A 16,838-nucleotide genomic window follows, 5' to 3' on the forward strand; every position below is an offset into this window, starting at 1 on the left:
TAGGCCTTTCTCCTGTTATGATTATACCACTCACACTGTGCGGCCTTAGGGGCGCAGTGGGAAATTATCATGTATAAAATAATATACCTGCCTGGTCTGGCCATTTTTGCGTCCCCCAGAGTCTACGCCCTGTGCCTGGGCACCGGTGGCACCGCCCTATTTACGGCACTGTCTACGCCCCGTGGCATGTCGATTTACATCACTATTATGCATCAATGTCGCCTTTTCATGTGAATTGCTGCTCTTTAGTGTAAAAATACCTTTATTTAATACTTATAGTATTTCAATAGTATAATACTACTGAATGACTCACCAAATATTTCACGAATCATGATCATTGAAAAACTAACATCAGTGTGTGTTATAAAATCGTGTACATCAGCATGGAGACATAAAACTTCAGGAGATATAAACGTAGTGTTTAAATAAACATAGAGGACATCAAGTTTTATATCAAACACTAATGTACCTGGAAATTTTCTCGGAAAATTGCGATCTTGAGTGCGTGAGACGAGCACCTACAAACGGCGTAATAACAACGCTCGTTTATGATGGGAGTTATTACCACACTGGGAGTTATTACATGTGTGTGTTTGAGGCTTTAATTGTTAACTTTCATTTATTTGTAGTTTATGTATTTACTAAACATTTTATCAACACTATTACTGTCTCGCTCTTATTTATATCAAATCTACAAAAACGCCGGGACAAAGCTTTTCTTGTTTTTTTTTAACCAATCTTTTGATGAGTTTGGCCTAAGATTTTGACAGTAAGCTTATTTTAAAGCTTATTTTTACTTATTTATACCTATTCTTCTAGCTTATATAGGAAATATTATTCCGACGTTGGTAGGCTACTGCCAAAAAATATGCTTGGCTATGTTTAAAACTTGGCGCGAATTGTGCGCTTTTATAATTCTGGACGTCACGTTATCGTGGACACCGGCTTCCGCGATAAAACGTTGGGTACGAGGGCCCTTTTGATTTTACGCACCGCGGACGTTTTGTGCGGTTCAGAAGAGTGTAGACGTCGTGATGTCCTGTAACGTGCACGTTAAAAAGTTGTCGTCGACAGAAATTTAAAAGCGCATTCATAATATATTTCCATACATTTTACTTCCTTATGTTATAGTTTTACCGCGGACGTCCACGTTATTACCGCCAAGTCCAAATTTTTTTTTTTTTAAATTGCCATAAACCTTTCAGCCCACACAGCAAAGGCCACAGTACCCGGAGGCCCAGTACACGCCGCAGTACGACTACCCTCAGAAAACCTTCTCCCCGCCGCCCACAACCATTACGCTGCGCCCGCAACCGCCGGTGCACCAGAAACCACCACCAGTCTTCGCCAGCCAACCAGCTACAGCGTCCTACGGAGGTGAGCTTAGTTTATTAAACTAAAATTCTATATTAGACACACAAAATATAAAAATAACTAGAAGACGCCTGCAACTCCGCCTATAATTCGTTTATCGCGCGGGAACCGTACATTTTTCGGGATAAAAAGTATCCTATGTCCTTTCCCGGGACTCAAAGTACATCCATACTAAATTTGAGCAAAATCGGTTCAGCGTTTTGGGCATGAAGTGGTAACAGACAGACAGACAGACGCGTTACCAATATTAGTATGGATAAAGCAGGTAGGTACTTACAATGGTATATAATAAAGCAGTTTTCTTATCCCAAGCTAAATTAAACTCGTGTTATGCCCGGAATCTGAGGTTTCACGACGTTTGTATTCAACAAGGCTGTTTGATTGGTTCATGTTTTCACATTAAAAAATCAAAAGCTCTAACTAGAGCTTTTGATTGGTCTGGTTATGGTGCTCCATAATATAACATAATTAACATAAAAATAAATATTATGCTATACGTCAAGAATCTCAGAGATTTTTAGTGACACCGCGTTAAAGTAAAAAACCGTGTTGGATATTATGTTTTAGATTGCAGAACAGCAAAAAATGGAAAGGGCGTAAGCGACAAAATGGTTTTTGTCGCGTAATTTGAAAACCATAATTATACATTTCATATACAGCTATGGGCAAATTAAAGTGTACGCTTGAACCAATTTATGTAGAAATTTTGGAAGCTTAAATCACTCTCCTGTGTTGGCAAAATAGGAATCCCTTTTTTTACAGAGATCTTTTTGATTGATTATTCTGTGTTATAAAAGTTGGCCAATCGTGTTATGCTATGGGTAATTCAAAGACAAAGACATGATGAATACTGACAATGAACTTTAATTTCTTAGCTTTAGTCATTGCTGACAAAAATCGATATCGCTACAGCCAAATTATCAAGGTGTCACCTTAATGTTGAGTATCTACAAGAAAAACTTGAGGTAAGCCGAATTTTAAAAGGGGCACTCGTAAAATAATAAAAATCACTTAATTTTTTTGGGTACATTTTAAGGAATATTAATATTTTTTTTACCTTGGAAGTCGGTTGCAATATTTTGTTAAAAATAATTATCTTATTTCCGATGCATTTACATTATTAATAGCTTAAAATCAGCTATTCGTTATTTTCAAAACATTGTCCGTACTATGTACTATCGGAGAAGTTGATTCCTATGCAAATCGGGGACCTAAGTAGTTTGGTTGCGTTACGTCAAACCCAGCTGACAGATCACAATTAACATTGAATTGATATATTCGACCAAATAACGTTGGTCTGTCAATTGCATAGAAATCAACTTCCTCGATGGTACATTTATCAAAACTTGAGCGACACTTTTATAAGCACAATGAATTACCTACTTCGAACTTTATTATGCGAAGCTGAAGCTGTAATTAAAGTCACCCAAATGAAAAAGAGGAGCTTTTATGATTGATAGTCGCTTCGATTAATGTCATTTAAGAAATTTTAAAATCTATGTAATTGTAACCCTAAATTATAAAAGACAAACACATAATCTAATTTTCTATACAGAAAGCACCTGTGATGTTAGTTTTATCTCTGTTACCACCCAATGGTTGACTGGTAGATATGGCATTAAGGCGAGGATAAGCCCAATTTGTTATTCCGTGACTCCCGGTGTACCTAGTTCCAATATAATAACGAAGTGTTAAAAAATATGAGATACAAAGTACAATATTTTAAATACCTTAAACCATAAATATTTTAATAAAACGTAATACTTTGGCTGTAATTAATTTACAAACTCACCTCCGATAAAAATCTATTTCATCGAAATATAAGTATTAACTAGGATAATTATACATTTTATTTGAATAAATTGTTAGTAAATCTATATTAAAATGCCCTTAACCGGGAACAATTTTGTTTCTTAATGTTTATTTCCAAAGATATTTAAAAAAAAATATGAAAAATAGAGATGTAAGTAACTGGAGTTTTATGCTAAGCTAAAATGAATCTTATTGCGATGCATATACGCTTGGTCTTTGGTTGTGTGCAAGGTTATCGTTTTGGATTGAGATTAATCCCCGCCTTAAGTCCGCCATTGTACTTTGTGCAAGAAGTGTAATAAATAAATAAATAATCTACAAATTAAATACTGCGTTTGAGACTGAGCTGAATATATTAGGAACTTTTTATATGGCAGCAACTTTCATACTTGAGAAAATATTATCAGTTGATTCATACAACATAGCGCCTTGGCACTTTACTTCTGGCTTCTGCAATTCTACAAAGTGGGACATTTTGACCAGCTTGTACCAATAACCATCGAGGAAATTGATTCCTAGGCAGTTGCTAGACCAACTTCATTTTGTGGCGGTACCCACAATTCGCCTAACATTCCTGCATCGCGCTATCGAACTTTCGGAGAACGGCAAGATATATACAACGTCTGAAATGACGTCAGTGGGCTTCGGCCTGACCGAGCATGCTATCTTTCTCGGTCGGATGATCTTCCTTTTCGGCCGCCACTAACAACGTTAAAATTTGATCGGATCATGTCAATTCAATGTTAATTGTGATCTATCGCCTGGGTTTGACGTAACGCGACCAAACTACGTAGGCCCCCATCTGCCTAGGAATCAAGTTCTCTGATAGTACGGTACATCCTACTAGTCCTACTTCCTACTATCCTACTAATATTATAAAGGCGAAAATTTGTTTGGATGTATGGATGTATGGATGTGTGGATGTGTGGATGTATGGATGTTTGTTACTCTTTCACGCAAAAACTACCAAACGGATTTTAATGAAAATTTACAATAATATAGCAACATCAGAATAACACATAGGCTACAATTTTAACCGACTTTCAAAATGGGGGAGGTGTTATGTTCGTTTTGTTATATTCGACGATTACTCCGCCGTTTGTTAACCGATTTTCAAAATTTTTCTTTTGGTATATAGGGTATCATCCCAATTTGGTTTTATATTCACAAAAGTGGTGATCTGATGAAGGATCCATAAGTAATCGAGGGAACTCCTTAAAATTTATAGGGAAACATGTGGTTACTTCGGTTTCGTGAGAAGTATTCTAAGCATATGCTACCAACAAGTAAGATTTTGCACCGAGGTATACCTGGTATACCGTGGTTCGGAAGGTGCTGAGAGAATTCCTGATTCTTTATAGATACAAGTTTGGGAGTTTCGGCGTTGTTTTAAGAACGGAAAGCATATGCTACTATGCAAATTACATTAATCATCATCATCATCATTACTACCATATTATACCATGCATCGTCCCATGGTTATGACTTATGCAGTGTTGCAGAAATGACATTTATGAAATCGGTGTTGCTACCAACTAAAAATCGTGAGAAATAGGGAGATTGCTACCAACTAAAAATCGGGAGAAATAGGGAGATTGCTGCCTAAATAAATCAATATATAACACGTGTTAAAGTTATTAATCATTAGCCTCCTTCTTGCAGCTTAGACAATAGGCGTAGTTTGCATCTTTAATATTACTGCTTGCATGTAACCACCCAGCAAACTCAGGGCGTGTTTCCCACTCTTTTTTATATTTTTGTAGTATATCTTTTTCTTTTTCTTTCGAACGTACCACTACTAGTGGTTGGAAAATCACTGTCTGGGTCTGAACTAGACATTTGATTTGCGTTAATACAATATGGGAAGTTGCGTATCGGACGAATGATTAGAAAATGAAAAATTGAAAAATGAAAATTGAAAATTTGAAACCTGTCGCATTCATATCGACGTATTTAAAAAATATATTCCCCTACAATAATATTCAACTTTAGTGAGTATGAATTACAGCCTAAATTTGCTTGTTTATTGAAAGGCCAATCTAATGCCTTGCCCCTTGGGGAATAACCCTAACTTGGGGAATAAAATAATAATAATAAAAATGTTAAATTTGGTGTTACAAACTACAAAATGAATATAAATTAAGTTTAATGTTCTAAGATTGAGTAAATCGGGAGATTATATCCTAAAATCGTTTTATCGGTATTTGTTTGCCAAAATCGGGAGATCTACCGATAAATCGGTAACTTTTACAACACTGGACTTATGAGCCTATAATGACCCTGTTATTGATACTTTTCATAGTCTTTTAGATCGAGACTCGAGTATGTCCAGCGATAATTAAAAAAAAATCTATACCTACCTAATATTATAAACCTGAAGAGTATGTTTGCTTGAACGCGTTAATCTTAGGAACTACAGGTCCAATTTAAAAACTTATTTCAGTGTTAGATAGCTCATTTATCGAGTAAGACTATAGGCTAAATATTATCACGCTAAGACAAATACGACCGAAAAAACTCAGGAAATGTGGGAAAAACGGAGTAAATATAAGAAATTACCAACTACTGGACCAATTTTTATGGCAATATTAAGCACAGATATAGAGTAGACCAAGTGAAGGGAGTAGGGACATAAGCTATTTTTTATGGGAAAATGTACGGTTTCTGTAAAATTCCTAATTTACGCGGACGAAGCCGCGTGGGACATTTAGTAGTTTATAATATTCTTTCTTCAATATTTTCAATTTATATTGTGGTAAGGGTTCGCTACTGTTCACTATTTATTATACGTCGTAGCGGCTTGTGAATTTATAACGTCGTTATTAAACCTTATAAATCTTATACACAACGTCAGAGAAGTAACAGCGACTATAGTGGTTAGTGCTTTTTATATTTTCTATGCAGCGTCTTATAATAATAATAATAGCTTCCACACCGGTTTCGGTGACGGTGGCCGGTTTCATTGAAACCAGGCCAGCTACGCAGGAGTATTTTTATAGTGTCCAAATGTGTGCGCAGTACACAAGAGCACTCTCTATTCCTTTACTCTCATAAGTCCCACCCAGTGGGACGGATGACCGACACGACCGGCGAGAGATCAAGCGCAGGATCGACTTTTTTACATGCCCATCCGACGCATGGATCATCTTACTTGTCAGACAATCAGATGATCAGCCTGCATTGTCCTAATCAAACTTGGAAATAACATGTTTCCAACGCGGGAATCGAACCCACGACCTCCGAGTCAAGAACCGCGCACTATACCACTAGACCACGAAGCGCCTTATAAACAGAAACTTCGAAGGATAAAAAATCTATTTTATTGAAAGAAACTGAAAAGTTCAGCTTGTAGTCGATACTTAACTAATGTTTACTGACAATGATATTCTATGTTACTAAGTATTTTAGAAACTCATTGTTTACTGACGTTTTATCACTTTGTTAGATAAAAACGTCAACACTCTTTATAAAACAGTCATCAAACTTTAAAGTTGTATGTAGTTGCTAGACTTTGTCTGTCAAGCTACTTTTCTAACTTATAAGACAAGGACAAAGCTTTACATGTCTATTAGATATGTACAGTGTGTGTGTTATTCTGAATCAAATTATTCACAATTTATCATAATTATTACTAACGGTAGCTATACAGAAGTATTTTAAACAATCCTAAAACAATAAATAGTTGCGTAGTGATTTATAGCTCATAATATTTGAGGTTGATATAATTTTATAACGAAGTCATTCAATTTACATTAATAGTTCCACGTGGCGGACTTTAATGCAATAAAACGCGCTCGTGTAAACAGTTTTGGTCACCGAAATAGCCGTATATTTATTTTAAAATAATTTTAAAACCCTGCTCATGCCCCATTTCATTCAGATGTAAGTACTTATAATAAAATAATAATAAGTATTTAAGGGAGGCTCCCATACAAAAAAACACAATTTTTGCCTACTTTTGCTCTATAACGGTACGGAACCCTTAGCCGATTTTTTAAAGGTTGCCCACACTTACAATTCTTAATCACTAATTTCCATTGACACTTTACATAAACAGACAAATGTAAATGACAACTTATAATTTCAGGCGGCGTCAACATGCGCGGAGACCAGAAGTGGCCCCCACAGTCGGTGAAGGAGGCGGTCGCGGCTGAGAACGAGGCCAGGAGGATGCTGGCTAAGGGACCGGCGTGCAGGCCCCGCAAGGTAACTTATAACTATACTTACTATAGTATTATAAAGCGGAAGAGTCTGTTAGTTTGTTTGTTTGAACGCGCGAATCTCAAGAAGTACTGGTCCGATTTGAAAAAATATTTCAGTGTAAGATAGCCCGTTTATCGAGGAAGGCTATAGGCTATATTATTTTATCACGCTACACAGTGTACAGAGGAAACGAAAAATCGGAAATTTTCTATTTTCTTCAATTTTGAATGGGCATTAATATTATGAATGCAGAAGTAGAACACCAGCGTGTCAATTCGCAATAATTTTGATGCTACGAGCTACCAAAGTTTCGCATTTTTTTGCGGTCCGGAAGGGAAAAATCCATATTTCTCCAAAACTTTTACGTAATAAATCAAATTTTGTATACCACCTGAAAGCCTTATAAAAAAGGCATATTTCAAGCTTTTTTCCTGATTCGCCGTATCAATATTTTACAAACAATAAAATAATTTTCATTTTAAGCTTTTTATTTTTTTATCCAAAACTAAACAAAAGATGCAATCGAAAATATCGACAAATTAAAGGTATACAAGCATTCTATACGCACAAAAAAAATAACCTGGAGATCCGTTTACTACCACTGCTAAATCATTTTTTTTTTTATGAAATAAGGGGGCAAACGAGCAAACGGGTCACCTGATGGAAAGCAACTTCCGTCGCCCATGGACACAGCATCAGAAGAGCTGCAAGTGCGTTGCCGGCCTTTTAAGAGGGAATAGGGTAATAGGGGAGGGTAGGGAAGGGAAGGGAATAGTTGAGGGTAGGGAAGGGAATAGGGTAGGGGTTAGGGGATTGGGCCTCCGGTAAACTCACTCACTCGGCGAAACACAGCGCAAGCGCTGTTTCACGCCGGTTTTCTGTGAGAACGTGGTATTTATCCGGTCGAGCCGGCCCATTCGCGCCGAAGCATGGCTCTCCCACGTATTATATTTAATTTACAAACTTAATTGTCAACAGGGTTATCAAACGACGCAACGTCGTATTATTTGTAGTCTTTTCGTTTTCGCGTGACCATCACTTACCTTGATTTTTTGAAATAAATACTAGAAATAATATTAATTGTTTGAAGTATTACAAACTGACATCCGATTTTTTTACCGACTTCCAAAAAAAGAGGAGGTTTTATATTTTTTATAAGGTTTATTTTTGATAATTTTAAATATACTCATTAGAGGCGTATATAACTTTCATACTATATATGTTAATATATTATGTGACTATTTCTATTGCATTATTGACAGCCATCCATTGAAAGACGTATGGTGGCAGCCCTAGCGTAGGATTTCACGATCAAATATCTCCAGTTGTAAACGGAACTTTAACTTACAGGTGGTTTTGTGCGTATAGAATTCTTGTATACCTTTAATTTGTCGATATTTTCGATTGCATCTTTTGTTTGGTTTTGGATTAAAAAAATAAAAACCTAAAAATGAAAACTATTTTATTGTAGGTAAAATATCGACACGGCGGATCAGAAAAAAAGCTTGAAATATACCTTATTTAATAGGCTCTCAGGTGGAATACAAAATTTTATTAGTTACGTAAAAATTTTGGAGATATATGGATTTTTCGCTTCCGGGCCGCAAAAAATCGCTAAACTTTGGTAGCTCGTAGCATCAAAACTTTTGCGAATTGACACGCGGGTGTTCTACTCTCGCATTCATAATACTAATGCCCATTCCAAATTGAAGAAACAAGAAAATTTCCGATTTATTCGTCTCCTCCGTACACTGTGCGCTAATACTAATAGGATCGATAAATAGAGGAACGTGTGGAAAAAACGGGGGGAAATTATTTGAAAATGCTTATTTGAACGCGCTAATCTCAGGAACTACTGGTCCGATTTGAAAAATTCTTTCAGTGTTAGATAGCCCATTTACCGAGAAAGGCTATAAGCTATATTTTATTACGCTAAGACTAATAGGAGCGAAGAAATGGAGGAAAATGTGGAAAAAACGGGGGAAATTGTTTGAAAGGGCTTATCTCACGAACTACTGGAGCAATTTTTCTGTTATTTGGGTCAGGTAGGAAGTAGAGAACGTGAAGGATCATGGGCTATTTTTTGTGGACTAATTTGTCTGTGAAATATCTAATTTACGCGGGCGAAGCCGCGCGGAACATCTAGTACTATAATATTTAAGCAGTGCGAGAGTGATGTCATCACTCATCAGCGAAATCGTCAATCACGATAATAATAATATTATGTATGTGCTGACTGCCGCGGCAGCCGTTAGGCCCAATTTCACTAACGACTGTTAAAGTTAATTCTTGAGTTAATATCACATTATCTCTATCGTTTTTCATTTACTTATTATGAATGAAAGAGAAAACATGACATTTTTAACAAGCTGTTAACACTAACAGACGTTGGTGAAATTGGGACTTAATGTCTTACTAAAAATAGTGAAGGGAAATGGTATAAATACCTGGGTAACGAAAATTTTACATCTAAGGCACCTACTTAGGTATCTTGTAGGTAAATACTCTTATGTAAATACTCATATTATATCCTAGCACGATTTTCATCCTACAAAAACGTTTTATGAGAACATAAAACTTTTCATCTCTATTCATTACAAATGAAAAACCTACGCCTAGTACTCGTATCCATATAAAATATTCTTTAGATCATTTTGGGACACAATTACTCAAAATCAAATAATATACCTATGTAGTTAGAGGTATATATTTTTTCTCAAGCGTCTTTTCTGGAAGTTTTCCTAGCTCACGTGGACTTGTCTGTTCTAGCTGCGGCAATTGTCGCTGGCTGAACTAATAGCTATGAACGAGCTGTAAGCCTGTACCTGTAGTGTCCCCGGTACATGCCCGTAGTAAGTGGAGTGTTATTGTCAAGCCTACTCTATACAGAGCCTGTAGCCAAGACTTTTTCTTTATCGCTTCTTTATAGACTTGTCGATCAAAATTTATGGAATTTATATTAAAGACGAGTCGAACGTCAACGTCATATTAACGAACTCTTACTCCTTACATTTTGATCGGCGATTCTATAAAGAAGGAATAAAGAAAAGGTCTTGGCAAAGGGGTCAGGCCTCAAAGTACAATTTCAAAACGATGACGAAGATACTGGTGGAAATGGATGGGATAAACTTAGGGAGTGGGAGTTAACACCGAGCGAGATAACTCTATTCTTCTCTCGTTTCAGTTTTAACTGGCCCTGAAGTTGATATTCTAATTTCTATTGATCATAATAGTTCGAAAAGATATTAAGATTTTAGGCAAATTAGCAGTGAAAGGAAATACTGACATAGACAAACGAGAGAGAAGGGAAATTAAATTTTTTGATCAACAGATTGTTCACTCAACGGGATATCCCATACATTTTCTTCTAATTATTTATCGTTTTTATATTGTTACTTTGGTTAAAGCCTAAAGGCTTCGTAGTGATCACTTACTAGTCCCGCTAGGCACCTTCTCTCTTCTTAGTGGCCTAGTGCATGTAGTAGATGTGTTTTAATTGGCTCTAAAGTTGAGGCTTGACTGATTAGAACTAAAATTCTTAGGTTGTTCCTAATACACTATATCGTCTTAAAATACCACACGGAGACAAATCCACTTACTACATCTTTAATGTGTTTAGTTCTAGAAGTTTCTGCTGTATGGATTACCACAATTCATAAATACGTGTTGCCATAACTCTTCTTAGCTTTCTTGCACACAAATACAAATCTACTTACAGTAGACCTTTAAGATAAATTACAAAAAATAGGTTTATTTGGGAATCTACTAAGTATTATTGTTTCTTTAAATTAATGCTCACAATCGGCAAGGAACTAGTACAAAATTCAGATCTATAAAATAGAATTCTCTCTCAATACAATCACGAGTTGAAAAGCAGACATATACGTGGGAGAGCCATGCTTCGGCAAGAATGGGCCGGCTCGACCGGAGAAATACCACGTTCTCACAGAAAACCGGCGTGAAACAGCGCTTGCGGTGTGTTTCGCCGAGTGAGTGAGTTTACCGGAGGCCCAATTCCCTTCCCTATCCTCCCCTATTCCCTTCCCTTCCCATCCCTACCTTCCCCTATTACCCTATTCCCTCTTAAAAGGCCGGCAACGCACCTGCAGCTCTTCTGATGCTGCGAGTGTCCATGGGCGACGGAAGTTGCTTTCCATCAGGTGACCCGTTTGCTCGTTTGCCCCCTTCTTTCATAAAAAAAAAAGACACAACCTGGATGGAGGATTTAATTTGCAACCTTTGTATTTGCAGACACAGGTACTTATATAATTTATATTATTATGTTTGCAGAGTTGTTTCTGCTCTGAATTTTCTCCAAGTTCAAGTTAAAAGTACATACTTCTTTTACCCATAACCTTGTCATCTTAAAAAAAACTTATTTCGTTTACTTTTTTTAATTTACAGGTGAAAAAGGACTACACATCGTTCTTCCAGCAGCACGCCTTAAACCACAACTACACGAGCTACCGCGTGCCCCCCGGCACACAACACTTCGAGGACCACTCGGGCAGATCATCCTACTAGACTAGACGCGCCGAAGGCCGAGCGCCTGTCATACTCCATCTCATTAAAAAAAAACAAAATGGGGAAGATTTTGTGACCAGAGAGCGCTTTATATGATCCACTATAGATAACCCGGTGAACTTTGTGTCACTTGCCTCCCAAAATAAACTTTCCCTGGACTAATACGAATATTTCAAGACTAAAATTAGCCAAATCGGTTCAGCCGTTTTCGGGTTTTAACTAGACTAACAAAATTTTATTGTCCCACTAGTGTTACGTCACCAAAAAAAAGAAATCACCGATAATGATCATAGTAATCGCGACATCTAGCGGTATAATTTGGCAAAAATCTTTCCCATTGGTCGAGGAAGTACTTGTAAAGACTTTTGGCGTTAAAGTCTTCGAGCATGTACCGAGGAAGGTGTAAATTAAGTTATATTAAGTTAGCATTAAATATTTATCGAATGCGGCCCCGCCGTTTACGCTTTGCTTATTAACTGTATATACGAAATATAAGCTCTCATTTCTTCTACGTCAGCGATACGCTCCGTATTGGCTTAAACTAGTCACGAATAAATTATTTTGTATATAAAAATAAAAATTCAAATTCTAATATCGTTGTAATTTATACTATAAATTAAATAAAAGTTTAAATTCTCATTGTTTCTTTTTATTTTCACCTAATATCTCTTTCTCCTTTTACATGATTACAATTCAGCATATACCCACAACTGGCTGGTATAAATAGTCAGTACTTAAGATGCGACCCGGTCTCAAGACGCGGTTCGGCTCTGTGATTGGTCCAAATTTTGACAGCCAACCAATCGCAGGGCCTGAACCGTGTCTTGAGACCGAGATGCATCTTGAGCACTGACTATTTATACCAACCTAAATATGAAAAACTTAAGGCAACGATATAAATAAACATGTACATAGAGCTTGTAGATAGAGCTTGTCTCATTTGAAATGACGCGCCCCACCACTTCACTAATTAATATAAAATATTTAAAAAATTGTACTGTAAATACGAGGGAGGGGCGCGTCATTTTTTTTTAATTTAGACAAGCTCTACCTTATATTAAGTTTCATAGACTCTATAATGCCTTTACATATTTTTTAATCAATTAGTTTTCTCTTCGCGCAAACCACACTACATAAATAAAACACATGTAATTATGAAAATATTATATTCAACGCATCGGTACAAACCAGGGGTAACATCAGATAGACAGATATGGTTCGTAAATGCTTCAATAAAATCAACCTAGCCAAGCTATGCGTATGTACAGCGCTCTTGTAAACACCATATAAAATAGCATATTGTCACCGAGAGATGGCGTTGTATCACAGACACCCACACTAAACTCTGTTTAATGGAGACTTGACATAAGAAAGACGATCTCTTTCGTCCTGTTTATTAATACGAAGAATTAGACAGAACATATCTTGCTTTCCTTGTTTTACACATCAGAGAAGCTATTCGACAGAAAATGCCAATCAGTTGGATAAACCGTGTAACGATAAAGCTGCAATTGAGAAACATTGATAAACCAATCCCTTATAACAATTTAATCTTTAGCAATGTAACATATTTGCAATATTTGGTCCCTCTTATATCAAGACTCCATTCTTTAAACTCTGATCTTAAATCTCATTCAGTAAATGACAGCAATAATTATATCAACTTACATGAAGTAGGAAAGAGCTCAAATGTAGTTTTACTGACTGAGATTAAAAATCAGGTATTATTTACAATAGGCCCGCTAATGGAAGGCTAAGCTACAACTTAATCTTTAGTTAAAAAAAAACAGTGTTTTTGTTTACCGTAAGAAGGTGGCTATGATCAAAGTTTGAACTTTTTAACTATTAATCCGATAACAAAACTTTTTCTCTCATCCAGTCTACGTAGTGCTATGAGTATATTGACAGTGAAAAACATTATTCTAAGAAATATTAATTATAAACGAATTAAATGGTCAAACTTAATACAGCTTTTACAATTTTTCTACGTTTTAACAAGTATGAAGTTGGTTGGTTTTTATTTTCGTGTCTGACACAATTTTTAAAATATAAAATATTTTTTATTGGACGGTAGGTGCGAATAAACGCATATTTATTATTTTACATTAAAATATTAACGAATAATATTTTATAAACTTTATACAAAACAATTGAACGGTTTATCAAATAAATTATTTTCATTTTAAAATAAAAAATGAAATATTCATTGATTTTACTATTTTTTCATCAACATTTACAATTACGATTCTGGAAGGATGTTTTGGCGCTTGTTGATTCTGTCCGTAGGAAGTAAGTTGCTGATTCTGTCCGATCTTGTAAAGACAATTACTGTTTACTGTTATACGCATAGGTGTATGTATAGTATAGGGTGGGTATAGAGTATAGACCCAGAAACCAATGACATCAAATTATTATTATTTTGCATGTATTCTAATTATTAAATATTGCAAATTGTGACCAATTACAGTTATGATTGAGCATTCATGGCCTTATGAAAAAATGCCATCCACACGCCAAAACAGACTTAAATACGCCTGAATACTAAAATTATGGTAAAATGAAATGTAAAATGTCATTATTGTTATTATATTTATTCAGTTGGAACCATTGTTTCGAGTTTAAACGACATAACATTTCACAACTTTACAAAATTATTATTATTATTTAACATTATTAACAACATTACATTATAATTGTAATAAATGTAGTGTTTTTATTATTATTTTACATTTTTATTTCAATAATAAAAAATCAGGAACACCATATTATAATATGTACAAAAACAGTTAAAATGGCATAATAATACGTATATGCAATAAGAAAATTATTAATTCAAAGCAGAGTTAGTTAAAATGTTAGTTATCATTAAAAATAACAGTCTTAAAGTGATTTTAAACAACTTCGGTTACATACGAGACGTGTTATAAATCTTTTTTTTTTTTCACAACAATTTTGTTTTTAACCAATTCTCTAGCTGCAAAACTTTTTAACAAATACTCAAGCTTTTTTGTGCCAATCTGGGTATTGCTAGCCATTTCTCAAAATATGTATTCTCTTTCATTAGCAGGAAAGACGAAAAAGATAAAACAGTCCACGATTAAATGTACCTAACATAATTATTAGTTAAATTTAACCGTGGGCTAATGTTTATAATCAACTTGTAATTTTTGCTTAGAAGACGAGAAACGACCCTATGAAAACCGTTATTTTTGCAACAAACATTTTTCCACGGAAATTAATATCAGAGCTTTAAAATTTTAAGTACGAAATCCTAGTAATTCGTATAAGTAAATGCAAATTTTATAGTCTGTTTCATTTTTATTTTATGTGAACAAAAACGACTCGACAAATTAATGTTATTGTAATTTTAATTGTAGTAGATACTAGATACTATTAAAAGACGTAGCATTAAAACCACATATTGAACTCGGCTTGAATTCAATAATTATGTTGAAACGAAGTAATGACAAGGAAACACTAAGGTTGGGTTGCACCAACTAACTTTAACTATAACTGTAACTTTAACTTCAATGCGAAATGTCAAATCTTAGGTTAAAGTTAAAAATGGACTCCATCAAGACGCCATAATATTTAACCATAACCATAGAGCTCGCCAAGGTTTTAAGTGCACGTTGCGAAAAAAGGAACTAACGCTGTCATCATACAAAAAAGCCATTTTTGACAGTTCTCCTTTACCAGCAACGTGGGCGGGCCACGTTCATTTATAACCTTGTTGGACCAGCTGTCATCTGTCAATTTCTCCGGTCAAAGTTAAGGTTAAAGTTAAATTAGCCTTAACTATAACTATACCTTTAACTCTTGTCTCTGGTGCAACCCAACCTAATATTTAAATATTTACATCATCACCAAAAACAACGATATCTTCATAACAATCATCACAAACCATGCACATACGATAGTTATAAAAATGAAGTATCCATACAAAAAATATAGTAATCATTGCCCCTTAATAATCAAAAAATTTACACAGCAAATAACTATAGTGAGGTCCTTGTCTAGTATATTGGAAAAGTAACATGAGAAAGCGGATCTCGGATGTACGTTGCATAAGTTTCTTTGTTCGTAAGACGGCTTTTCTATTTCTTCTACCAAAATAATTTTGCAAGAACTCGAGTCTTTTTTAACATACTATAATTAATTAATTATATATTTTTTGCCACCATACAAAATATAACAAATACCAATCGTCAAATTTAGATTTCAAAGGAAATTAATTCAGAAAGGTTAGGTTAGGTTGGGTTTTTTATGACGTCGCGTCGTGGGATTAGAAAATAGGACCAGGCGACAAAACTGCGTTGCGGCGTCGTATCGCAAAAACAACATTGCACAGAAATGAGATGCGATGTCGCAACGCAAAAATTTCATATAGTATAGCACTCTTTACATCGAAAATTTTTACGATGCGCTCTGCGGCGTCGCAGATTTATACGATGCGACGCCGCAACGCAGTGTTGTGGCCTGGCCCATAGGGTTACGAACTTATAATTTTAGCATTTTTTAAAATATTAACAAGCAAACAAAAGTGCGAATAGCCTAACAAGTGAGTGATTTTATAATTATTAAATATCAAACAATAAATAAAACATTATAATACTATCATCGAACTAAAATATTTTGGTTATAATGTTCTTTTTCATGAGCGCTAAGAGTCAGACACCTAATATAGACATCCGCAGCGGTGATCAACATGCAAGAGCTTGCTAAGCTCTTAATTAGTCCTCAGCAGGATTATGATAAAAAAATATCGCAAATTGAAAAAAAAACAGATATAGTGCAACAGAAATTGTAAATGAGTAGTTTTGTGAATGTTGGAAATTTGTGGTATTATGCCTCGATTTAAGATCCAAGTTTTACTAAAATATATTCGAACAAAAAGTAGATTGATTAAAGGTCACACATATCAA

General features: G+C 35.2%; 1 protein-coding gene across 9 annotated transcripts in view; it reads left to right on the forward strand.

Moving 5' to 3' along the window:
* Positions 1-12,552, forward strand: part of LOC121727447 (extensin) — a 46,658-nt gene extending 34,106 nt beyond the window's left edge. For 7 of the 9 annotated variants that reach the window (XM_042115308.1, XM_042115306.1, XM_042115312.1 and 4 more), the window contains 3 exons: positions 1,206-1,377; positions 7,274-7,392; positions 11,794-12,552. In XM_042115308.1, the coding sequence (XP_041971242.1) occupies positions 1,206-1,377; positions 7,274-7,392; positions 11,794-11,913 (411 nt within the window). In that variant the 3' untranslated portion in view covers positions 11,914-12,552. Of the gene's footprint in view, positions 1-1,205; positions 1,378-7,273; positions 7,393-10,158; positions 10,242-11,793 lie in introns of all 9 variants that reach the window. The other 2 variants (XM_042115309.1, XM_042115314.1) reach the window with 2 other exon arrangements.
* Positions 12,553-16,838: the final 4,286 nt, after the last annotated feature.

Source organism: Aricia agestis, chromosome 5 (genome assembly GCF_905147365.1).
Source record: "Aricia agestis chromosome 5, ilAriAges1.1, whole genome shotgun sequence".
In the NCBI taxonomy this organism is placed as follows: Eukaryota; Metazoa; Arthropoda; class Insecta; order Lepidoptera; family Lycaenidae; genus Aricia; species Aricia agestis.